Source organism: Eschrichtius robustus, chromosome 16 (genome assembly GCF_028021215.1).
Source record: "Eschrichtius robustus isolate mEscRob2 chromosome 16, mEscRob2.pri, whole genome shotgun sequence".
In the NCBI taxonomy this organism is placed as follows: Eukaryota; Metazoa; Chordata; class Mammalia; order Artiodactyla; family Eschrichtiidae; genus Eschrichtius; species Eschrichtius robustus.
The window spans coordinates 30,173,634-30,199,562 of NC_090839.1; the positions used below are offsets into that span (position 1 = coordinate 30,173,634).

At 43.9% G+C, this 25,929-nt stretch overlaps 1 protein-coding gene across 1 annotated transcript in view; it reads left to right on the forward strand.

Moving 5' to 3' along the window:
• TMC2 (transmembrane channel like 2) overlaps positions 1-25,929 on the forward strand; it is a 69,824-nt gene that overhangs the window by 35,400 nt on the left and 8,495 nt on the right. Inside the window, 9 exon segments of the mRNA XM_068524751.1 lie at positions 1,550-1,738; positions 2,843-3,022; positions 4,727-4,876; positions 6,860-6,988; positions 8,433-8,500; positions 9,321-9,560; positions 17,827-17,952; positions 21,310-21,388; positions 22,237-22,348. Of these exon segments, the coding sequence (XP_068380852.1) occupies positions 1,550-1,738; positions 2,843-3,022; positions 4,727-4,876; positions 6,860-6,988; positions 8,433-8,500; positions 9,321-9,560; positions 17,827-17,952; positions 21,310-21,388; positions 22,237-22,348 (1,273 nt within the window).

A 25,929-nucleotide genomic window follows, 5' to 3' on the forward strand; every position in this document is an offset into this window, starting at 1 on the left:
TGAGTAGCTATGAGAGAGACCACACGGCTTGCAAAACCAAAAATATTTGCTATCTGGTTTTTTAATAGAAAAAAACTTGGCCAGAACTTTTTTATTAAAAAAGCCAGCCGCGGGCTTCCCTGGTGGCGCAGTGGTTGAGAATCTGCCTGCCAATGCAGGGCACACGGGTTCGAGCCCTGGTCTGGGAAGATCCCACGTGCCGCGGAGCGACTGGGCCCGTGAGCCACAATTGCTGAGCCTGCGCGTCTGGAGCCTGTGCTCCGCAACGGGAGAGGCCGCGATGGTGAGAGGCCCGCGCGCTGCGATGAAGGGTGGCCCCCGCTTGCCGCAACTGGAGAAAGCCCTCGCACAGAAACGAAGACCCAACACAGCCATAAATTAATTAATTAATTTAAAAAAAAAAAAAAAAAAGCCAGCCCCTGTCTTAGAAGACTTGATATTGGCCGAGTCGGGTGGCATATGGGATCTTAGTTCCCCGACCAGGGATCAAACCTGCAGTGCCTGCCGTGAAAGTGCGGGGAAGTCCCAGAAGACTCAGTATTTTTCAGATTCAATTCTAAATTACTTGATCTATAGATTTAAAACAGTCCCCATTGGATACTGAGATCTCTCTGGGCATTAGTAGCTGTAACTGGTTTTTTGTTGGGATTAAGGATAATGGATGGTGAGTGTTCAGCACCACATCTAACACACAGTAAGTATCCAGTAAATCGAAGCTTTGTCACTACATGTACCAAAGTAGAAGTAACAAGAAAAAATGTAATTTTTTAAGATTCCTTTTTTTCTTCCAGTTTTATTGAGATATAATTGACATACAGCACTGTATAAGTTTAAGGTGCACAGCATAATGCTTTGACTTACATACATCATGAAATTATTACCACAATAAGTTTCACGAACATCCATCATCTCGTATAGATACAAAATTAAAGAAATAGAAAAAAATATATTTTTCCTTGTGATGAGAACGCGGGACTTACTCTAACAACTTTCATATATAACATACAGCAGTGTTAATTATATTTAACATGTACCTTACATCCCTAGTACTTATTTATCTTATAACTAGAAGTTTGTATCTTTTGACTGCCTTCCTCCAGTTCCCCCTCCATCCACCCCATCCCCCACCTCTGGTAACCACAAATCTGATCTCTTTTTCTATAAGTTTGTTTGTTTGTCTGTTTGTTGAGTATAATTGACTTTCAACACTATGTTAGTTCCTGTTATACGGCAGAGTGATATTTCTCTACAATTAAAAATGACCACCATCGTAAGTCTAGTTATGTCACCATACAAAGATATTACATAGTCATTAATTATATTCCCCACTTTGTACATTTTGTACTCGTGACATTTATTTTTCACCTGGAAGTTTGTACCTCTTAATCTCCCTCACCTATTCAAAATGTATTTTCTTAAAGAAAAGCATTATCCATATACCACCCCCTCTGAATTCTTTCATTTCTGGAAATATAGAAAGTAGTAATCTCAAGGAACCCAACAACAATGGTTTCTTGTTATTATTCACATCTCATTTTCACACATCAAGGAATCAATAGTGGATGAACAAGAGAGTAACAAAGAAGAAAATGTCCATCTGACAAGATTTCTCCGTGTCCTGGCCAACTTTCTCATCATCTGCTGTTTGTGTGGAAGTGGGTACCTCATTTACTTTGTGGTGAAACGATCCCAAGAATTCTCCAAAATGCAGAACGTCAGCTGGTATGAAAGAAATGAGGTGAGGAGGGCATCTCTGCTGAAGTGAATATTTCAGGAAAATACTGACATTACCCTGGTTCCCACGCCATTAAGCTGAATTATTGAATTCTGGACTATAGGACTAATTTTAAAAAGTGAAATTACATCGCTTATAAATCAATTGTCTAGTAATGCATGCGTGTGATTCTGGGCTTCCTTTTCTATTCCATTGGTGTATTTGTTTATTCTTACACTAATAACACACTGATAAACTATGGCTTTATTGTATGTCTTGATATCTGATAGAGTGAGTTCTCTCATCAAGATCCACAATAACACACATTAAGTTTTTATTGCGCTTGCATTGAATCCATAAATCTCTCTTGGGAATTTGACATCTGTGGTAGTTGGCAAATTCTTCCCATCCTTGTATCCACATTTTTTTGCAATGTGATTTTCTAGCTCCTCCCATGAAGAGGTGGAATCTGTTTCCCATCCCTTGCCTTAGTCAGTGAAACAGTAGCAACGACGATACAAGCAGACTTGAAAAGTGCTTGTATTTTGGAACTTGTTCTTTTGGGAACCTGAGACCTCCACCATGTGAATGATGCCCAGCTAGGCTCCTAAATGATGAGCGGCACATGGCCCAATTATCTCATCACCTTAGGTGACAGCAAATCCACCACCAGATGTGTGAATGAAGCTGACCCCAAAGGCCACACCCTGCACCACATCCCTCTACTGTTGTTTCTGTTCTGTGATCTGAGTTTCTGGTCTTCCATGCTCCTGAGAGGAGGTGATTCTTACCTAGCTCACAACTTTTACAGAACACAAAGCACTGTCCCATATGTTAATTCATTTACTTCTCAAAGATAGTTTGCTATTTTTATCAATGCTAATAGCAGCAATCGTGATGACAACCAGTCACAGAGCAATTAGGACCTGTGGAACACACACTGACTGCTCAGGGCTTATTAGTGCCTTCGCCAGGGTCATACAGCAAGTTGTGGAGACCCCGGGGCATTTCCAGAGGCAGGGGAGGGGGCAAAAAGGAGATGGAGATGCATGGCCCTGGGGGTGCAGAGATGGTGGAGAAGCAAGTGATATTGATGACAAAACTAACCCAGCTCTCCCAATTTCCCAGGTAGAAATTGTGATGTCCCTGCTTGGGATGTTTTGTCCCCCTCTGTTTGAAACCATTGCTGCCCTGGAGAATTACCACCCACGCATTGGACTGAAGTGGCAGCTGGGGCGCATCTTTGCACTCTTCCTGGGAAACCTCTACACATTTCTTTTGGCCCTGATGGATGACGTCCACCTGAAGGTAAAGACCACAAACATTCCCCCAATTCCTAGTGCCCACCAAATTTCTTTTTTAAATATAATAATTTCCTTGTGCATAATTTATATTAATTTAAAATTTTTTGGAAAGGTCAGAAAAGTAAAATGAAGAAAAATATCACCAGATTCCTATGACCCAATTGTTAACATTTTGCTTCAGTTCTTTACTGTCTTTTTCTTAGGCTTTTTCACATCATCTGCATCTCATTTGGTACCCTTAATATTTTATCTGCAGGCTTTCCCGTATTGTTTCTTAGCTGCCATAAATGTTTACCGGCCCAGTATGCGTCCACTGAGATGATAAGTCATGGTTGAGTTAACCTTTCATCACTGCTCACCAGATGGTTATGGCGTACCCACCAAGCCAGGCCCTGGGGGTACAGCAGAGAGCAAGACACGCTCCTGTTCCAGGGGAGACAGATTCATTCATCGAAGCATGCTGGGGCAGGTGCTTCAGTGGGAGCAAGCCCAGGGCAGCGTGGCAGTGCACAGGAGGGGCTGCAAACCCCGCCGTGGGGGATCTTAGCGGACCTTGGAGAAAGCAGAGGGAACAGCTCATGCACACAGGGAACTATGAGTTAGCTGAACGATAGAGTGCAGGGGAAGAAGTGGAAAATGAAATTGGGGGACGGGCCAGATTATGATGCTCCTCTTCCCCACACCTCCCTCCTCATGAACTTTTTCCAGGAAAAAGGAAAACAGGAACAGGAAGCTAACTGCAAGTTAGCCAACAGGAACTTAACAGGAAGCTACTGGAAGTTTCTCAGCATGGAAGTGACTGGATCTGACCCTTACCTACTCTCCACCTTCATTTCTTGCTTCCCTCCTACCCTAGTAAACTCCTTCACCCTCCTGAGCTTCACATTTCCTCCACGGGGCAAAATTCTCTCTTGCCTCTCTCTCCACCCTTCTCCCCTTGTTTGACTAGTTGACTAATCCTCCTGGGGTTTGGCTCAGATGTCACTGCCTCCAGGAAGGCCCTGTTGTCTGATGTGGATTTCCTCAGTCCCCAAAGAAAATTTCCCACAGCTCTTATCACTCTGTTCTGTAATTGTCTGTTCGTCTCTGTCACTTACTAGACAGTGAACTTTCTGAGGAAAGCTCCGTTCACTCCTGTGTCGCTCCTGTTCACTCTTGTGTCACCATTGCCTTATATGCCCAGAATAGACCCTGAATAAATTAATCTCTGCCTTATATGCCCAGAATAGACCCTGAATAAATTAATCTCTGCCTTATATGCCCAGAATAGACCCTGAATAAATTAATCTCTGCCTTATATGCCCAGAATAGACCCTGAATAAATTAATCTCTGCCTTATATGCCCAGAATAGACCCTGAATAAATTAATCTCTGCCTTATATGCCCAGAATAGACCCTGAATAAATTAATCTCAAAAGAAGAATGAATAACTGAATGGATGGATGGATGGACAAATGGATAAATGGACAGATGAATAATAACAGAGAAGAAAACTTCCTGGAAAAGACCCAAGGACTTTAGCCAGTTGCCCCCCTCTCCTCTATAGATTGAAAGGCTGGGGAGGGCATTTCGGGAGAGACCTGTTGAGGGGTAGGGCAGGGGCTAGATGGTAGGGTTGTGGCATATGCTGGCTCTATTTGTTGTTCCTGTGGAAACATTGGACCTTCCCTGGCTCCTTCCAACCCCACATCTCCATCTTCCATTCTAGCTTTCTAACGAAGAGACAATAAAGAACATCACCCACTGGACTCTGTTTCACTACTACAACTCCTCGGGTTGGAACGAGAGCGTCCCCCGGCCACCCCTGCGCCCTGCAGATGTGCCCCGGGGTTCTTGCTGGGAGACAGCTGTGGGCATTGTGAGTAGTTACGCTCTCCTGAAAAGGTGACCCCTGTTCTCAGTTCTTCGTTATCCCTTCTTGATGTTTCCATTTTTAAGCCACCAAAATGTCAAGCTAGCATTTCTTAGGAAAGTTCCACATTTTCACGTTACCTTTTTTTCAGTGTCCCACATATTTCTCTCTGTGCTTCATCTAGTAGTCTAATACCGCTTGGATTTATTTAGAGTTTTCTGCAGATTTCACTGAAAGCCTGAGGTTCTCCACCTGGAAATCATGAATACAACTCCTAAAAGTTGTATACAAGATTTTGTGTGTATATGCATCTGTGCATTTTTCTGTAAAGAGAATTAAAGCTTTTCATTAGAATGTCAAAAATTAACAACTACCATTTCCCCTTATCCACTTTCGCCACTGTTCCTGTAGCTTACACAGTGTGGACTTCAAAGGCTAGTGTTCTTTGCCTTCCTAGGCAGAAACTTGAAGTATTCACAGGTAACACAGGAATCAGCTGCCTTCTCTTCCTCAACTCCGTCTTTTTGCATGGGGTTTCTATTCATCTGCCACCCCTGAAGAATCCATGCCCACAGAGCATTGGACAACAGTGTTTTTAACTGAGGTTAATGAAGTCCCATAGAGGAGAGGATTATATCACACACTTCATCAAACACTGCCTACAAGTCCACCAGCAGATATTTTCCTGAGGCAGGGTTTCCTTTCCACGGGGTCCTGGGGGCTTTTTCTCCCTGCTTCCTTCACAGAAGGCTCAGACTCATGACTTCTCATCTCCTCTAGTCTAAATTCCCCCATTCTCTTCAAATCGTCCTCATCTTTAATGTGTAGAGCAACTCACATTTCTAAACCCATCACAGTGTGTAACAGAGAAAGCCTTCAAGTCAGTAAAACCTACCCTCTTTAGAAGACAAAAGAGAGTTCATTACCTACATGATTCCTTTGGAATATTCTGCTATAGAATTTCTCTTTTCCTTCCTCACATCCTTGGAAGGCATCTCTCTTGCCCTCCTCCCTGAATGCCTATCACTGATTAAAACTTGTTTCCTTCTGAGTTTGTTGGTAATGATGGGTTTGAGGCGTTATGTCCTGCTCACCTATGTCCACCACCACCTTCACCCCAGGCCCCAGAGCATCACCTTGCATAGACGTGGAGACCTGATACAAGTCAGTTTGTGTTTTACTTAAGAGTAATAGTCTGAATTCTTGTTAAGGAAAAACCCTGAAAACTCATCAGCCGTTCATCCAGCAAGCATTTATTAATCATCTTGGAAGATACAAAAATGAATAGAGCAGACCCTGTGTCCCCTGGGAACTCCAAGTCTATTAGATGTCTTAAAGATTGTGACGAAGTCAGGTAGATCTTTCCAACTTTTCAAAAAAAATTAATAAATTATATGTACTCTACACATCAAAGAAAACTTTGTTCCTTTGCTTTTGGCTCTTCTTCTGTGTGCCTCTGTGAAAAACCTACATTATTTTCTCTACATACCCCCCCCCCAAAAAAAATCCAATTAGCAAGGGGTGAAGAAAACCAGCTGCTGTCCCCAGGGACAATGGTCAGATTCAGTCTTAGCTGGGGCAGCTGGCACTTCAGAGCAGGTGGGGGAAGCAAGGAGTGAGCCTTCAGATCCCACATCTATGCAATAGTGCTGATAACTACCAAATACTGGGTATTGCCAACTGCCAGGCAATTTGCATACATAATCACTAATTTTCCCAGTAACCCTGCAAGGTTAATGTTATCAACTTCAAAAGGTTCAGAGACTATCCCAAAGCAATAAATTAGTAACTTGTAGAGCTGGAACCTATAGTAAGCATTTTTCAAAGCATGGGGTCTTTTATCTGCACCACCATTCTGCCACCATTAATCAGAGGGTCACAGAGAAGAATACGAGTGGGTGGGGGAGCATTGGCATGGCTGCAGTCAGTTGGGAGAAGCAGGCATGGTCAAACCCTGACCATCCCCTTTCTCTATGTTCCTCCTTGCAGGAATTCATGAGGCTGATAGTGTCGGACATGCTGGTAACGTGTATCACCATCCTGCTGGGGGACTTCCTGCGGGCTTGTTTTGTCCGGTTCATGAACTACTGCTGGTGCTGGGACCTAGAGGCTGGATTTGTAGGTCACCACTTCATGGGCGTTGTGCAGAAAGGCGTTCCAATCATCCTCTCTGATATAGTCAGATGCATTCTGTGCATTTCTTTAGACGCTTAATGACAGTCTCTAGTCTGTGAAGTAATATTTAATTTTTTCTAAGCAGGACACAAAATCCAATAGATAAAAAGTTTTTTTAATATTTTCAAATGTTAAATTTTAAATTCCCAAGATTTAACCCTCCTATACTTGGATTCTGCATGTTTCTTCCTTTAATCCACGCTCACCTGACTTTCCTTCTCTCTCTCCTCACTTTGTTTTCCTCCTTCTCTCATTCTTGTCACTTTTTATCTCCATTTCCGTAAGACAAATTGGGAAGCAGGTTTAAGCTGGCCTCACAAAGACCCCGACTCCCTAATGCTCACAACACTTTATGTTCTTTCAAACAGTTGACAAATTTCCAAAACTCTGAAAATCAGAGTCAGGTTGAAAATCTGCATCTGGCTGAGGTGGTTCCTTTCCATGAAGAAGAAGATGAGAGCGGGGCTTCCCTGCTGGCGCAGTGGTTAAGAATCCACCTACCAATGCAGGGGATACGGGTTCGATCCTGGTCCGGGAAGATCCCACATGCCACGGAGCAACTAAGCCCGTGCACCACAACTACTGAGCCTGCGCTCTAGAGCCCGCGAGCCACAACTACTGAAGCTTGTGCGCCTAGAGCCCGTGCTCCGTAACAAGAGAAGCCACCACAGTGAGAAGCCCGCGCACTGCAACGAAGAGTAGCCCCTGCTTGCCACAACTAGTGAGAAAGCCCACGTGCAGCAACAAAGACCCAACGCAGCCAAAAATTAATTAATTAATTAATTTTTAAAAATGATGAGAAGGAGAAAGATTGGAGGAGAGATGTATTTATTTTGTTTTTAAAGCTTTCTTTACATTTGACTCATTTAATTATTTGCATTTTGTTATTTATTTCATTTACTCCTTGCTTATAATTTCAAGTTACATTTCTGATTAGAACATTGATAAAACGTTCTCTTGGGGCCTCCCAAGGACACACTGTCAGCCTGCAGGCCATAAAAAGTAAAAATCTCTCTCTGTTTTTTTTTTTTTTAGTTTGGCTATGCTGCACAGCTTGCGGGATCTTTATTTCCCGACCAGGGATTGAACCCAGACCCCTGCGGTGGAAGTGTGGAGTCCTAACCACTGCACTGCCATGGAATTCCCAAAAAATTCTCATTATTTTAATTGGAGAAGACATTGAAGAAAGTTTCAAGTTTGAGAACTTCAAAACTCTTTTTTTAAAAGTTGAAAACATGTTAAAGAAATAGAACTCCGAATCTAAGTTTCCTCTCTGGTCACCAGAGCAGGCTCTTTGGGGTGGAGTGGCTTGGTCAGTTGACTGGCAGTGGGGTCTGGCGGACACGACCTAATAGACTTTCTCTCCTCTCCCTCTCTCTCCCTCCAGCCCTCATATGCTGAGTTTGATATTAGTGGAAATGTGCTTGGTTTGATCTTCAACCAAGGAATGATCTGGTGAGTTATCCATTTCCTCTGGTGATCACCTCATCTGGGGAGTCAAAAAAGCTGGAGTCCCAGACTTTGCCTCAACCAGCTAGAGAGAGGCTGGACAAATCATCTGGCCTCTCTGAGCTCCCTTCTTTCACTTGAGCAGGACTAGAGGAGAACCAGGACAGTGTCTGGCCTACCCACTTGCTACCATGTACGTAGAGAGGGGAGAGAAGAGCTAGGGAGAGAGAAGGAGAAAAGGAAGAGGGAGGAAAGAGGGAGGAGAGAGGGAAGAAGGAAAAAAGGAAAAAGTAGGGTGGGAAAGAAAGAAGAGAAGGAAAGGGAGGGAGGGAGAAGGAAGGGGAGGAAAGGAAAGAGAGCAGGAGCGAGGGAGATAAATGAACTGAGGAACTTCCCTCTGAGAAGGAGTTAGAGGAGGCTGCCTGACTTCAGCCAAAGGCTTTCAAAGGCTCATAGCAAGCCAATATCCAATTCTTTTAATTTAAGGACTTCAAATACTTTTCTGAGCAGCAATGCTGTTTAATGGAGACCATGGAGAAACAGACAAGAGACCATGTAATTTGCTCCGTGCCTGGCGGTGGGGCAGTGGTAAAATCCTGGCCAGAACCCAAGCCAGGAATGCTCAGGGAGTCCCTGTCCTGAGGAATGGATGGCTATGGCTTGGTGATAAATGTCCTGGTTAAATGGGAGGCCCCTTCCCTTGGGACCTACAGAGAAAGCAACAAGGCCTCCTGCCCCTAGCCCATCAGTCCCGTTTCCTTCTGCCGTCCTTCCCCGGCCTCTCCTGCTGTTGAGCCAACCAGGTGTGCGGTCTCTGCCCTTCCAGGATGGGCTCCTTCTATGCCCCAGGACTGGTGGGCATCAACGTGCTGCGCCTGCTGACCTCCATGTACTTCCAGTGCTGGGCAGTGATGAGCAGCAACGTCCCCCACGAACGTGTGTTCAAAGCCTCCCGATCCAACAACTTCTACATGGGCCTCTTGCTGCTGGTGCTCTTCCTCAGCCTCCTGCCGGTGGCCTACACCGTCATGTCCCTTCCACCCTCCTTTGACTGCGGGCCATTCAGGTGCACAGTCTCAGTTGCAGGGGAGCACCTCCTCTCCCAGGGCAGTCTGCTCAGAGATCTCAGGCTCAGAATTCCAGTTCTGGTGTCACTTCAGCCTGCAAAAGGCCATGGAGCTTTGGGAAAATCATTAATGCTGTTCTACAGAGTTTTCTGCAGGATGGAGATGTTCTATGTCTGTGCTATCCAATATGGTAGCCACCAGCCACATGTGGCTGTTGAGCACTTGAAATGAGGACCAAGAAATTGAATTTCTAATTTTATTTCATTTAAATTAATTTTAATTTAAATAACCACCAGTGGCTAATGGCTACCATATTGGACAGCACAGCTCTAACCTTTTAACATATGGATAATCTACTGCCCTGGATTACCTTGCCATGGGATGAGTAACAGGGCATTCTGAAAATGAAATGACCATACATTTACAAGTCCCATTCAAATGTGAAGCCGCTACTGAGACTCTGGACAGGGTCCTCATGCTCTACAGGGCACTGTAGGCTCAAGGTATAAGCCAGACTAGTTTCAGAGACTGGACATTGTATATAAAGAGCTAAATAATTATGTAAGGAGGTAGATGGAGACAGAATGTGCATCTACTGCTCAATTTCCAAATGTGACACCCTCTGAAAACAAAGCCCTTTCTTTTCTGCATAAAAAGGGATTCTGTGGTTCAAGAGTTTGGGACATGCTACCCCTTTCATCTACCACCTCCTCACTTAGAAATGCACAATGCACACTCCTTTATTCAAGGCTCTGAAGAAACGTGCAGTGAGAGACCGTGTGCAAGCCGGTGCTTCCATCCCTACTGACCACAGACCCTTGCTCCATGGAAGAGCATCTAGGGCAGGGAGGAGGGTGAGGCTAGTAAGGTGCCCACCCTGCACTTGCACAACCCCGAGGGCAGTACCTCCTTAAACTGTGCACCCCAGGGCCTCACCCACCTCACTCCAGTCCCGACCCTGCCTACTAATGTGGATCAACATGCTTTGGGAAATGCTGAACTGACACTTCTCAGTTTATAACGGACTGACCTTGATAAAGCCCTGTGCTTGGTGCCCCACAGCAAGGGCTGTGGGAGCTCAGAGGAGTCGTTAGCAGGAGAGCTCACAGCAGAGTGTGATGGGGCTGAACGGGGGTCCAGACAGAAGGAAAGGGGGGCTGGATCCAGAGTGGAGGACCATGCCGAGCGGCAGGAGGCCTGGGCACCAGGCTGAGGGACAACCACGTGGCAGAAGTGGCAGAAGCTTCTTTAGCCTTCTTCCTGAGCAAGGTTTGGAGGGCTGGGCTCTGGGTGCAAATGCCGGTGCCCCTTTGCCCAGACCACCCACCTGTTCCAGGCAGGAGGCCAGTGAGTAGGCCCGTGCCATGTCTGGCCCTCGCCACCTGCCCCGCTCTTGCTTCATCTGCTCCCTGAGGCCCTGACAGCTGACACCCAGATAGCAGAGGAAGGGACCCACGAGTGGAGCCCAGGAGGACACATGGCTGCCACCTCCTTCCTGTCACTCTTCTGATCAAAACCCACCAACAGCTAGAACATTCATCCCGCAAGCATTTTCACAGCTGTCCTCTCACTTGCTTCCGAGCTTTACTCAATGGTCACCTTTTCAGTGAGGCCTTCCCTGGAGACCCTAACTGAAATCACACACACACACACACACGTCATTACTTCTGTTTATCACATCTCTTTACCAACATCTAGCATGCCATTCTTTTTGCTTTTTTATCTTGTTTGTTGTCTGTCTCCCCCACCAGACCATAAGCTCCATGCAGGTGTGATTTTTTTTTTTCTTTCTTTCTCCCTGCTTTACACCCAGTGTCTAGGAGAAAATTTATGGTCAGTGCTTGAACCAGACCCTTCACCTGGCAGAAATTCACTTTTAGGGTTTGGACCAGATCCAGGCAGGCAAGATAAATGAGTGAGATGGGCAGCATTGCAGAGCCCCATGGACCAAATCCAGACCACCTGTTTTTGTAAATAAAGTTTTATTAGGACACAACCTCACTCATTTGCTTACATATAATCTATGGCTGCTTTCTAACTACAACAGCAGAATTTGAGTAGTTCCAACAGAGGCCATCTGGCTCACAAAGCCTAAAATCTTTTTTGGAGAAAAATTGCCACCACTCCTGATTTAGAGCATAGACTCTAGAGCTGGCTCTGTCGTTTGCCAGCTGGGTCATCTTGAGCAAGTTACACAGCAGATTCATTGCCTCTGAGATGGAAAATTTCACAAGCTTTGTTAAGTTGTTCAGCTATGCCACCTTCTCCTCTGTATATAGTTTGACCATTATCAGTTGTAGCACGTCACAGCAGATTCCACTTTATTTCAGTTGTTGCTATGAGGATTTAGTGTGCTGTTATCTGTAGAGTAGTTGAAGGAGTGTGCTAATCCATAGTAGGGCATATATACAAATTTGTTAAGCTTGAGCCCTGCCCGAATTCGGGGTAGCTGGTACTCATAACAATGCTATGAGGTGGGAAGCACTATCTACACCAGGGGTCAGCTAACTTTTCTTTTTTAGAACCTGATAGTACATATTTTAGGCTTTGGGGATCAAGAGACAAAATCAAGACTATTATGTAGGTACTTACATAACAGGAGAGAAACAAATGCCCACAAAGTTTTTACTGGCAAAATTCAAAATATGATAATAATAGAGTATAATTTTTTGTAATACAGGACTACCAATGAGAAGAATGGAATTCTTTTGAGGGGGGAGGAGGTGATATTTCACATAATAGAGGTTCAGAGTTACTATTCTCTATCATCAAAAATCAGTTGTCCAGATAGCCATCTTTGCTGCCAGATCCATTTTTGTACGAGACATGGCAACACATCTACCACCATAGGAAAAAAATTTGCCATAAAACTTTATTACAGCCAAGCCATCGGACTGCTGTGCAGTAGGGCAAGTCAGGATATTCAGTTTCTATTTTTGATAAAAATTCACAGATATGAAAATGATTAAGTCATGAGAGCAAATGAAGTTTACCATTGACACTATTGACTCAATTGTACATGATAGATTCAAATATTTTCTACAAATTACTTACTGATGAATAAGAAAATGAATAACCATAGTGTGCACACACTGAAAATTTCACAAGCTTTGTTAATTTGTTCAGCTCTGACTTCTGCTCTACATATAGTTTGACCATTATCAGTTGTAGCACATCATAGCAGATTCCACTTCATTTCAGTTGTACTGAATTCCATTCCATTCAGTTGTACTAAATTAGTGTTTTCTCAATTTCTTTGAGAAAATTTCACCCATATATGTCCTGCACAGAATATTCATAGGAGTTAATTCTTCAGTCACTTCAGACTTGGCATTAACTCCTCAAATAAACTAAGCAGTATCAGTAACATCTATTGACTCATTAAGAGCCAAGGAAAACCACCTGAGATCACTTGCCTTGTGTTTGAATGTCCTCAGCTCTTCAAGCAACTGCTCTTGCTGGAAAATCTAAAAGTCTTAAGTATATTTTCTCTGAATACATTCCTTCAGCTCCTACAATTTAATTACTTCATCACTGGTAAATGAGGACCGTGATTTTGGAAACTAGAGGAAAGGGTATCCTTGTTATATAGAGACAGAAAGCTTAGATAAACTATGTCCTTCAGTTGTATGGAAAGCTGAATTTGTAAATGATAAACTTGTATATTTAGCTGAGGATATTTTTTTTTTCTTTTTCTTTTTCTTTTTCTTTTTTTTTTTTTTTTTGGTTGCACCGCGTGGCATGTGGGATCTTAATTCCCTGACCAGGGATCGAACCCACGCCCCCTACAGTGGAAGCACAGAGTCTTAACCACTAGACCGCCACAGCTGAGGATATTTCTTTTTTTTTTTTTTGAAGATCAATCTTAGTAAAAACTTTTTTCTCTGTTTTTTTTATTGAAGTATAGTTGATTTACAATATTGTGCTAATTTCTGCTGTACAGCAAAGTGATTTAGTTATACACATATATACATTTTTTTATATTCTTTTCCATTATGGTTTTTTTCCAGGAGATTGGATATAGTTCCCTGTGCTATACAGTAGGACCTTGTTGTTTATCCATCCCATATATAATAGTTTGCATCTACTAATCCCAAACTCCCAGTCCATCCCTCCCCCTCCCTCCCTCCCCCTTGGCAACCACAAGTCTGTTCTCTATATCTGTGAGTCTGTTTCTGTTTTGTAGATAAATTCATTTGTGCCATATTTTAGATTCCACATATAAGTGATATCATATGATATTTGTCTTTCGCTTTCTGACTTACTTCACTTAATATGATAATCTCTGGTTGTATCCATGTTGCTGCAAATGTCATTGTTTTGTTCTTTTTAATGGATGAGGAATATTCCATTGTATATATGTACCACATCTTCTTTATCCATTCATCTGTCGATGGACCTTTAGGTTGTTTCCACGTCTTGGCTATTGTGAATAGTGCTTCTATGAACATAGGGGTGCATGTATCTTTTTGAATTATAGTTTTGTCCAGGTATATGCCCAGGAGTGGGATTGCTGGATCATATGGTAATTCTATTTTTAGTTTTCTGAGGAACCTCCATACTGTTCTCCATAGTGGCTGCACCAACTTACATTCCCACCAACAGTGTAAGAGAGTTCCCTTTTCTCCACACTCTCTCCAGCATTTGTTATTTGTAGACTTTTTAATGATGGCCATTGTGACCAGTGTTAGGTGGTACCTCATTGTAGTTTTGATTTGCATTTCTCTAATAATTGGTGATATTGAGCATCTTTTCATGTGCCTACTGGCCATTTTTATGTCTTCTTTGGAGAAGTGTCTGTTAAGGTTTTCTGCCCATTTTTCAATTGGGTTGTTTGTTTTTTTGTTGTAGAGTTATATGATCTGTTTGTATATTTTGGAGATTATAGCTGAGGATATTTCTAAGTAAAGTGTTGAAGGTGCAGCCTAGATTCTTCTTGCTGTTTATACTAAAACTGTGAGAAGAAAGAGATAAATTGAGGAAAGAACTGATAAGCAAAAAGGAACCAGGACTTGATGATTTGGGAAATTCTCAGACTGTCCAGTTTGCAGAAGACTCTAAAAACAGATCCACTGTTAGGAAAGCATGCTCTAAGGAGAAAGCCAAGGAGGAGGCTGGACAACCTTTTGCTAGTGCTTCTGAAGGATCTGAATATTCATTCACACAGATGATTCTTTAAGCATGTAGCTCGGATCCTCTCAACCATCTCAGCAGAGGCCAGAAATAGAAGTGGAATTATCTGGGAAAGATCTGTGTAGGACGCTCTTGTGTAATGGACTGAATTCCCACAACATACTTGGAAGACCCACCAGGTATTTGAGATTGTTGTATGAGCAGTATCACAGCTTGGACTGAAAGGGGCAGAGAAGAGACAAAATGAAGGAAAGCTGTTGGACTCCAAATATTCTATAGTCAGTAAACAGGCTGATCAAATCTACTCAGCTGAAACCTGTGCTACTCTTCAAGAAAAAGGAAGGGTGACTCCGAGGCCAGAGTCTTGGGCCTGGAGGGCAGAGCTGCAGGCAGGCACAGAGGGTTGAGCCAAGAGAAAATTATTCTCAGACCTTTGAAATCTAATGGAATTTGGCTGATTGGACTTCAAAATTGCTGGGAACTGGTGATTCCTTTCTTCCTTCCATTTTCTTCCTTTTGGAATTGGAATATCTATAACTGTTATCCTATGGCTGACCCACCATTGTATTTTGGGAGTAAATAACTTGCTTTCTAGTTTCACAGCTCCACAGATAGAGAGGAATTTTGCCCCAAAATGGATCATACCCAAAGTCTCACCTACACCTGATTTAGATGAGATTTGGGACTTTTGAGTCCATGATATTTAGATGAGATTTTTGGACTCTGAGTTGATGCTGTAATAGGTTGAGACTTTGGGACATGTAGGGATGGTGGTGAATATATTTTGCAGGTGGAATGAGTATGAATGTTTGGAGGCCAGAGAGCAGACTAGTGGGCTGAATAATGGCTCCCAAAGATATCCAGGTCCTAATCCCTGGAACATGTGGATGTTACCTTATATATCAAAATGGTCTTTGCTTATCTGATTAAGGATGTTGAGATGGGGAGATTGTCTGAATTACCCAGATGGGCCCTAAATCACGTGTCCTTATTAGAGGGGGGCAAAGAGATATATGACTGTAGAAGAGCAGTTAAGTGATGTGACCGTGAAAGCAGAAAGAGATTTGAAGATTCTATGCTGCTAGCTTTGAAGATAGAGGAAGGGGCCATGAGCCAAGGAATGCAGGGAATGAAGCTCTAAAAGTTGAGAAAAAGAAACAGATTCTTCCCTAGGGCCTCCCTCTGAAAGGAGAGCAGCCCTGCTGACACCTTGGTTTCAGTCCAGTGAAACCATTTCAGACTTTTTGACCTCCAGAACTGTAAGAAAATAATTTGTATTGTTTTAAGCCTCCAGTGTGGTAATTGGTTACACAGTAGTCACTGAAAACTAATGCATCATCTAATACGTCATAATTCAATGACAAAATAATCCACATTCTATTGTGACTTAAGCGTCACATTTGAAGTCCACTTTTCTTGTTTTTACAAAATGGGTATGCAGTAGTAATTAAAAAAATAATAGGGATTTCCTGGGTCCAGTGGTTAGGACTCTGCGCTTTCACTGGCGAGGGTGCGGGTTCAATTCCTGGTCGAGGAACTAAGATCCCGCAAGCTGCAGGGCACAGCCAAATAATACTACTAATAATAAATTAAATGTTATAATATGGTGATATGCATGGCACTTGAAATGCTGTCATGTTATAACTACATCATTGCAATTTGTAGTGCGCTGTGCAACAGTACTAAGCATCGAGATGGCCACAGATGTTTGCTAACACTCATCTCTGCTATTATAGCACAAAAACAACCAGAGACTATACATAAACAAATGAGCATGGCTGTGTTCCAATAAAACATTTACAGACACTGAAGTTTGAATTTCATACTTCAATTTTTATGTGTCACAAAATATTATTCTTCTTTTGATATTTTTCCAATTATTTAAAAATGTAAAAGCCATTCTTAGCCCACAGGCCTTATAAAAACAGGTAACAAGCCAAATTTGGTCCATGGGCCATTGTTTGCTAACCCCTGATTGACACATAAGAGAAAAATGAAGCTTCTAGATGCAACATTTTGGAGGGCACTTATAATTTGACAGCCCCATACTCAATGTTTTATATGAATTCATGTCTATGTCCTCTAAACAATCTGAGACAAATGCTGTTATTATATTTATAATACCATATTGTATATACTATTTTATTATTGTACTATATTATACGGATGAGGAAACCAGGGCAGAGAAATTTTCAGTATCTTGCCCAAAGATATCAAACCTCTGCAGCACTAACCAACAGAGTTTTCTATATGAGGGAAAAAAATCCACATCTGCTCCTCAAATACAGTAGCTATTAGTCACATGACTCCTTGAAATGTGTGACTAAGAAACTGAATTTTTAATTTAATTTAATTTAATTTTAATAACCACATTGAAAAGTACAGCTCTAGTGGGGAGAGTGAGAGTATGAATACAGGCAGAAAGTGAGTAAGTAAATTGTCCATGGTGTCCCACAGCTAATAAATGGAAGAGAGAGGATTTAAATCGGGAATTTCAAACCATAAATTACAGTTCTTGGCACCAAAGCTACCAACCAAAAGCCAGGAGCAGACAGTAGTCTGTGGGCAGGTATTTGTGGAAGGCAGTCTGCATAATGGTTCTTAGGTATTCGAAGAAAATCAAAATTACTGTTGTGAACTGTCCAAGAGCCTGCCCTAGGCAATACTGGAATTCTCATCTGAAGACTAATTGTAGGTACTTTTGAGTCACCATGAGGCTGTCCATCACATCAGTATCTGGAGAGCTGCCTCCAGGCCCAGGGACCCAGAGGAAGCTCCATGTTGGTCTCGTAGCTACATCACAGGCCATTTTCTCCCATGAGAGTATAGGAGAAAACCCATTTTCATCTTGCCGAGGAAGGTGCCGGGCACAGGAGACCAAGGTAGTCTGAGAGGTTGTGAGCCGCCGATGACTTGAAGCTGGGGAGCCAGGGTGCTGAGGCAGCTCTAAGCCCTCGCCTACAGGGCAGCCCCGCGTGGGGGCTTTTTCCACTGCAGTCCCTGTGGAGAAGAGCTCTGTTCTTCCAGGAGAGTAGTTGTGAGTGGTGGCCTGGACCCTCCAGGGTATGTACACAGTTGTTTATGCCATATGAGCTTCACAGCACGCTATAATGTATTCTCTCCTCTTTCCAGTGGGAAAAACAGAATGTATGACGTCATCCAAGAGACAGTCGAAAACGATTTCCCAACCTTCCTGGGCAAGATTTTTGCTTTCCTCGCCAATCCAGGCCTGATCATTCCAGCCATCCTGCTGATGTTGTAAGTTAGCCAGGGGCCATGGCTCTGCCCCGTGGAAACCTCCCCGAGACTTCCTTGGCAGGTCCTTCTTTCTTGCCCTCTCAATCTGGATTTCCCAGAAGCAGATCCTCAGACAAAGACTTAAACGCAATCTAAATTGCAACTGGAGGGGGCAGTGTGTGTAGGGAAGTAAGACAGAGAAGGGACAGGAAGGTGCGTTCTAACTACTGGGGTGACTTTAATCCTGCTGGGAGTTCTGGGAAAGTGTGCCTCTGAGTTATCCTGCTCAAGGGTGAGGGATCCGGGGCATCTGTAGACCAGTTCCCATCCATCACTGGTTGAGTGCTGCTGGGAGATGTGGAAGGGAAGAGGCGTTGGTTAATTGCCTGGCAGTTTGGGCCAGCTGCCTTCATGGACAGAATGGTTTCCGAGTGTGGGGCGGGGCTTCAGGCACTGGCAGCTGTATGTCTTTCAGTGAGCACACTGAAGATAGAGCCCAAAGCATAAGGTGAGTACTGGCATTGTCTGCAGCACCCTCCAAAACATCCACTGGAAATATCAAAGACCCCTTCCCCAAGAAAGCTGTCCCTGGCTGGGCCCGCAGGACCTCTCTACAGAGCACCCCATGCACTAGAGTGTTCGGTGCATTTGTCACCATCCCTCTCACAGACTGAAGATGTGGGTGGGCTTGGCGATCTCTGTATCCCCAACACCAGCCCCATGCCTGGGGCGTAGGAGGCAAACAATGAACGCTCAAGGAAGGAACAGGGCAGGAAATTGTGAAATATTCCTAACGTACAGAAACATACAGACAAGCATGTACAGGATCACAAGATTAAACAGATGTTAACATTTAGCAATATTTGCTTCAGATCAGTCTCTCTTTTTAAAAGAAATAAATGTTACACTTCAAGCCCCACCCAGTCTTTCTCTCTCCCTCCTTCTCCAAAGGTGAACCACTATTTGGATTAGTTTTCATCATTTCCAATCTGGACCATTTAATCACGTGTATGTACTATTGTTTTCTGAGTTCAAAAATTTTTCATGACTCGTTCAGACTACACAGCTTTCCTCACTCACATTATGTTTGGGGGACTTTTTCATGTGGATCCATGAGCACACATTTTCATGGCTCCACTGTATTCCATTGTGTCACAAACATAATCAATAAACAATCTATAATAGGAATAGAAAAGAGTTTTATCTGAGCCAAACTGAGGACTACAGCCCAGAAGACAGCTTCTTAGATAACTCTGAGAAGTTGCGCCAGAGAAGCATGGTTTTCAGCACAATTTTATATCTTGACAGAACAAAGAACATTAAACAAATCAGGGATACATTCCTTCAAGGTTTCAAAAAAAAAACAACAGATCAGCACATACACAGTGAGTCAGTACGGCCTTGGCATCTGGGAAGGGAATCTTATCATCAAAGGAGGACCAGCATTGGAATCCTAGGAAAGGAGACATTTAATCTTTATTTTTCACATGGACATTCTTTACTTCTGGTCAATGTGCCCTTTTCTTTCATAATTAAAACAGATATAGGAGGTCCCTGATGGCCTAGTGGTTAGGAATCTGGACTTTTACTGCCGTGGCTCGGGTTCAATCCCTGGTCAGAGAACTGAGATCCCGCAAGTTGCAAGGTCACCAAAAAAAAAAAAAAAGCATATGTACAATGTATGCTTGATAGGTCACAAGCAGGCTACTTTAGTTAGCATAAAATTCAAGTTAGCTCATGTATAAACCAGAATGACTTCCCCATACCTCAATATGTGAAAATTTCTTTTATCAGTTGTGTGATCAAACCACAATTTGACCATTTCTCTGCATAGAGATAGGTTGTTTCCACTTTTTTGCTATTGCAAATGTGCTCCTTATATGTCTCCTCGTGCGCATATGACAGTTTTCTCTAAGATAGACTTCTAGACGTGGTATTGCTGGGTCATAGGTATGTGTTTCTTCAATCTTTGAAGACAGTGCTGAATTGTCTCCCAAATAGGTGTATTTCCTTACATCCTTGACTTCAGACATCCTCTGCTTCTAGTCCCGGCATGAAGGAGGGCTGACATGGTAGTGACAACCACCTGAGGAAATTCTGGAACCCAGACACCAAACCTGACCTTACGGGGCGGCACAGGGAAATACTAAGCTTGGAAACAGCCTCAGGAGGAACACAGCCACCCAGGAGCATTTTATCTTCTCTGATCTCTGGCTCCTCCCTAACAAATGGGCTGTGAATTAGGAGAGAGGGCGAGGCCTCGTGGGCGCCTTCCCAACAGATGGTGGTCCCTTGCCTGTCCTCCTTCTGGCCTCTTGTCGCCCACGGTCCTCTGAGTCTTTGCTTCAGGAAGCTCACGGGACAGCCTCTGACCCACACTCTGCCAAAGGCAGCGTGGTTCCTCCCTTCTGCCTGTAAGAGAGCTCGAGGATTCAGCTGAAGTGGCTCAGGGCAGCCCCACCCTGAGGGCAAGGATCAGAAGACCCCAGCTGGAGCAGCCAGGGCTTGAAATGCAGGAAGAAAAGTGACAGATAAGGACAGGCTGTCGGAGCACCCAGTCCAGGAGGCATCCGGGGCTTTTGCGGCCCCTCCTTCTCAGGTGGTACATCCAGGACAAGCCCCAAATCCTAGATCCTGTGAAAGGGAAGCCCAGGCTATAGCCTCAAAGAACACCCAGCCACCCAGTCAGCCAGTGGGGGCTGGACTCTGAAAACCACAAGCCCAGGACAGACATTCCCATTAGTGCACCCTGGGTAGAGGGCCTTTGGGGTCTATGCAGTTGTGTTTCTACGCAAGTTTGGAGCAGGTCACTTAGCACCTCTCTCTCCTCTCTCAGCACTTGAAGACTTTGGCGTCAAATGTGGTCTCCGACAAGTGCAAATAGATAGGGTGGCCTTGGGCAAGTGACTTAACCTCTCTGCATTCCAGGATGCTGACCTGTAAAGACGGGAGTCATCCTTTCTTCTTCACAGGGTTTCATCAAAACCAGTGAGACGTGGAGTGGGATGCACATGGCTCAGAGCCTGGCACAGGGCAGGTATCCAGGAAACACAAGCAGCTGCTTCTGCAGACAAGAAACCCTGCCTCTCCCCTGCCTCTTCAGGTTTCCCAGAAGAGGACTGATTCCTTTAGCTAAGCTTTATTAAACACTCTGAGAACTAGAAATGTGTTCAATAAAATAAAGAGAGAACAGGGATGTCCAAGACCTTGTCAATGTTAAGTGGAGAACTTAGGATGGTAAGACCTCCCTCCACCCTGCCCAGAGGCAAAGCCTGGTCACCTATTCCAGAAAGCCTGCTGTGATTCCTCAGGAAGGGTGTCCAGCTCTTGCCATTTTCCAAGATCACAGTACCCCCGGAGCATGCTTTTCTCTTGCAGCCTGGCCATTTACTACCTGAACTCAGTTTCCAAAAGCCTTTCCCGAGCTAATGCCCAGCTGAGAAAGAAAATCCAAGCGGTGAGTCTGTTGGGAGTTTTCATTCAAAAAGATGTTATGTTTTTGGTTTTTGCTAATTTGCTCTTTGAGCCCAGTTGTATTCTTTAAATGGCTTTCTTCTAAACCAAACCCCAAATTATCTGCATGGTAGGAAGCAGCCTTGAGAAACTCAATGACATGCATTTATATTCTGAGGGTATTTGGGAATACATAACAGTAATGACTTAAATTTTGAGCAGTTACTAAAGAACAGGAGACACTCAATAGATTAAACCAATGTTCATACACAATAAAACCAGTACCCACAGTAATTCCTACCTATTAAAACTAAAACTAGAAATACTAAAGAAAACAGCATTGTCAGAACAACATAGTGTTTGTGCCCCATGACCTAAGGAGTCTCTTAAGTCCCCTCCACACTGGGGCAGCCTCTCTCAACATCCGCTGACACACTGACTGCCTCTTCTGCTCTCCTAGCCCCCAACCCCACCTTCTTCACGTGGTAAAGGCTCTACACCAATCCTCCCTAAGCCCTGTCTTCCTTGCTTCCTCACCCCCTCTTCTGGAACTAATCTCATCAGCCTCACTGCCAGTTCCCCACCCACACTTCCTTCTGTTGCTCTCACTGTCCTCCTGCCCAGGTATAGAAAACCACTGAAATACAGGATTGGCAGAGGTTCTGTCCTCCCCTGGCCAGATGTTCCTTCAAATGCCATGCAAACCTGAGTCCCAGGTGCCCTCTCCAACCAGCGGTGAGGACAAGAACCGGCTACTTAAGGTGGCTGCCCTCTAGATCTCGCCATCCTGGGCTCCGAAACTCAAACACTCATTTCCCTGGCCAGGATCAACCTTTCATTTTTTTCCTGCAGCTACGTGAAGTTGAAAAGAGCCACAAATCTTTCAAAGGCAGAGCCACAGCCAGAGATTCAGAGGACACAGCTAAAGGCAACTCCAAAAATGCCACCCAGCTCACCAAAGAAGGTAAATTCTATTTCATGATGATTACTTTTACAAGGTCACGTGGGAAAGTGTAAAGAGCAAATGCTGTGAAATCAGATACATCTGGGATTGAAATCAGATTTCTGGCAATTATTAGCTATATGAAGTTGGGCAAAATAAAACAAGAGTGAATCACAGGCAACCTCGCGGGTGGTACAAATGAGGTGGGATTATGCGTGTGAAGTGCTACACAGACTTCCTGGCACAGAGAACCAATGAACGTGAGCTGGTAGGAGGAGGAGGAATGTCTGTAAAATGGGGAAATACCAGGGTTGTTTCCCTCATTTCTATCCCGAGTCTCTCACCACATTTTCTGTGGTGATGGTTCTTCGTCATTTCGTCTTCGTTTCTGAAATGACTTTGTCTTCTTCACTCTCACTCCTGAGTCTGTCATTTCCCGTGTCACATTCTCTTAACATCTGGCTATTTAACCCAACGAAGGAGCACGATTTGTGTCCCATCCAGATCCCTTTAAGATGCTCTGAGGTTGGCTGACAGGAATCACTGCTGCCAGGGTTGGAGGAAGTATTTGTTTTGTGTGCTGTTTTAAGCATTTTCTTTAGGAGGAGAAATAGGGAGATTTGCATCTAGCAGCTGCTACTCCCACCAGAACCAGTTTGTATTCTCTTAGAAAAAAGAGCAGCACTGGAATAGCTAGAATAACAGGGTGAGAAAAAGCCACACATATTCCAAAAAAGGTGCCACGGAGCTTCAAAGGGAAATAATCACAGACCATCTCTACCTTGGGAGTGAGGAAAGGTCAAATTGAAAGAGACCATCTCTGAGCTGATCTCATTTTCCAAGGATTGTCCCTGTGTCAAAATTAAAGTATCAATATGCGGTAATTTTGACCTTCGATGTGGAAATTGAATGAGATGCACAAGAAATGGCTGAGAGTTTAGGAGTTAGAATTTTTAGTGCAGAAATTACTTATCATTTATTTGATGCCTTTGTAACATATAGGCAAGACTCTAGGAGAAGAATTTAAGCACATAGCAGTATTTCCCTGAAGATGAAAATCCTCAGTTCTTGAGCTCCAGTAGTGCAGAGAGTGACTGTAGAAGCGGATCAGGAGCAAAAACGGGCACCTGTGTGTATCCCTAGCAAACACTTGTTGATATTGGAATAGCAACAAGTATTGAAATAAGCCATAAACAAGTGGATGTTACAAAAAGAGGACAAGAGGTCTGTGTCAATGTAGAACCTATTCCTGGTGAGTCTCCAAAATATATGGAAGGCATTTCAAACCTACAGACATTCTTGTCAGCAAGATCAGCTGCAGTCCATCGATAGCTTGGAAGCCTCGTTCAGAGATGGAATGCAGAAGAACGAATAGCTGGCACTTATTGTGGAGCTGAAGAAAGTGTTTTTTGTGGGGTTTTTTGTCTGTCTTTTTATTATTTATTTATTTTTTTTTTTTATTTTTTTAAAACTCCCCATTTAATTTATTTTTATTTATTTATTTTTGGCTGTGTTGGGTCTTCGTTTCTATGCGAGGGCTTTCTCTAGCTGTGGCAAGTGGGAGCCACTCTTCACCGCTGTGCGTGGGCCTCTCAGTATCGCGGCCTCTCTTGTTGCAGAGCACAGGCTCCAGACACGCAAGCTCAGTAGTTGTGGCTCACGGGCCAGTTGCTCCGCGGCACGTGGGATCCTCCCAGACCAGGGCTCGAACCCGTGTCCCGTGCATTAGCAGGCAGACTCCCAACCACTGCACCACCAGGGAAGCCCTATTTATTTATTATTTTGGCTGCGCTGGGTCTTCATTGTGGCATGCAGGATCTTTAGTTGCAGCATGCAGACTCTTAGTTGTGGCATGTGAACTCTTACTTGCAGCATGCATGCAGGATCTAGTTCCCAGACCAGGGATTGAACACTGGCCCCCTGCATTTGGAGCGTGGAGTCTTACCCACAGGACCACCAGGGAAGTCCCTGAAGAAAGTGTTTGAATTCACCTAATTTTTCCACACAGGGCAGGAAATGGAGTAAATGTGATACTATGTTGTCATATCACCAACAAAAACAAGACAAAAAAATGGAATGGACGTATTTGGACACCGATGGAAGGAAAAAATAGGTTTATAAAACATTTCACATGAGAAAGCAAGAAACTTACATTGGTTTGACAGTGTCCATTCATGTCCCCATGATCGTGGGAGGCCTCGGCCTGCAGCAGCTTTAAGCAAGGTTTTGGTTCCTGGCCAGAGATTAAGGTCGGGTTGCAGCAGTGAAAGCGCAGAATCCTAGCCACTAGACAAATGGTCAGTGATAAGGCCCTGGCCCTTCAGCTTTGCAGAAAAGAATTCCCACAAAGAAGGAAAGTAGTGAAACAAGTAAAGTGTTTATTAGGAGGAAAAAGAGTACAGTACTTGTGGATAGACACACGGGCAGGCTCAGAGAGAGTCACGCCCTTGTGGTAATTTAAATCACTTATATGGGGCATTTCTTCTGGGTTTCCTTTGGCCTATCATTTTGATTTGCCTGGTTCTGAGTCTGTATTTGGTATATCTCTGGGTCCTCCCCTGTGTGTGCATGAGCATCTTTCAGCCAAGATGGATTCCGGCAAAGAGGCCTATGGGTGGCCTCGACATCACTCCCCTTTTGACCTCCAAAGAGCTTTCTAGTCAGGAAGGTCTCCTCGACTTCAAGAATGAGAAATATGTGGTCTTTTATCTCTTATCTGGGCAGGGCCCAGCCTCCTCTCTTGATCATCCTGCTATTGATATTTTGGAGTTTCTGTCCTTGGGGAATGAACTCTAGCTGCTTACCCCTGGGGGGGCCCCATCTATCTCCTACCTCACCTACAGTCCCAATGTTCCTGTCCACCTTACCCACTCCCTTCCCCTCTTTTCTCTACTGGCTGCTGATCTAAAGTTTGCCCCTCTCCAAATTTGAATTTTTTATTACAGATCTAAAGCTCTTTCTTTCCATTTTATGCTGATTAAGTCAATATTACAGTATATGAAAGGGTTATCTGAACACATCAGTGGGACTAGGGTGTGGGGGAGAGCTGAGGAAGATGGTTATTCTTTCCCTGGAAAACTCCAGTAGCCTCTGTTGCTGCCCTCATTTAGCTTCTCTTTCTTGAAGTAAGCACTAGAATGACACTGATGTAACAAACAGGCCAAAAACAGCTAATGGCTCAAACACAATAAAACTTTATTTCTCACTCCATAAAGTCCAAATTGGGTGTTTCCACTTGATGGCCACTTTCTTCCCAAGTGGTAATGTTAGCGCAAGTTCGTGTGCCTGATGCCAAAATATTGGCTCTCTGTGCACTGATGCCAAAAGGAAATACAAAGACAGAGTTTTGGAGGAACGAGAAAGAGTACCTTTATTCTTTGCCAGGCAAAGAGGGAACACAGGGGGCTAGGGCCTCAAGAACTGTGCTCCCCTCCCTGGGGAATAGAGAGAGAGAGAGAGAGAGAGAGAGAGAGAGAGAGAGAGAGAGGTTTATATCCCAGGGCTTGTGGCCTGGGGTAGGTGATAAGGCTCAAAGTAATGAAGGTCTTGCATGTTTTTCTTTTCTTCTGCAAATATACAGCCAATGCTGGCCTCAGGTGGCT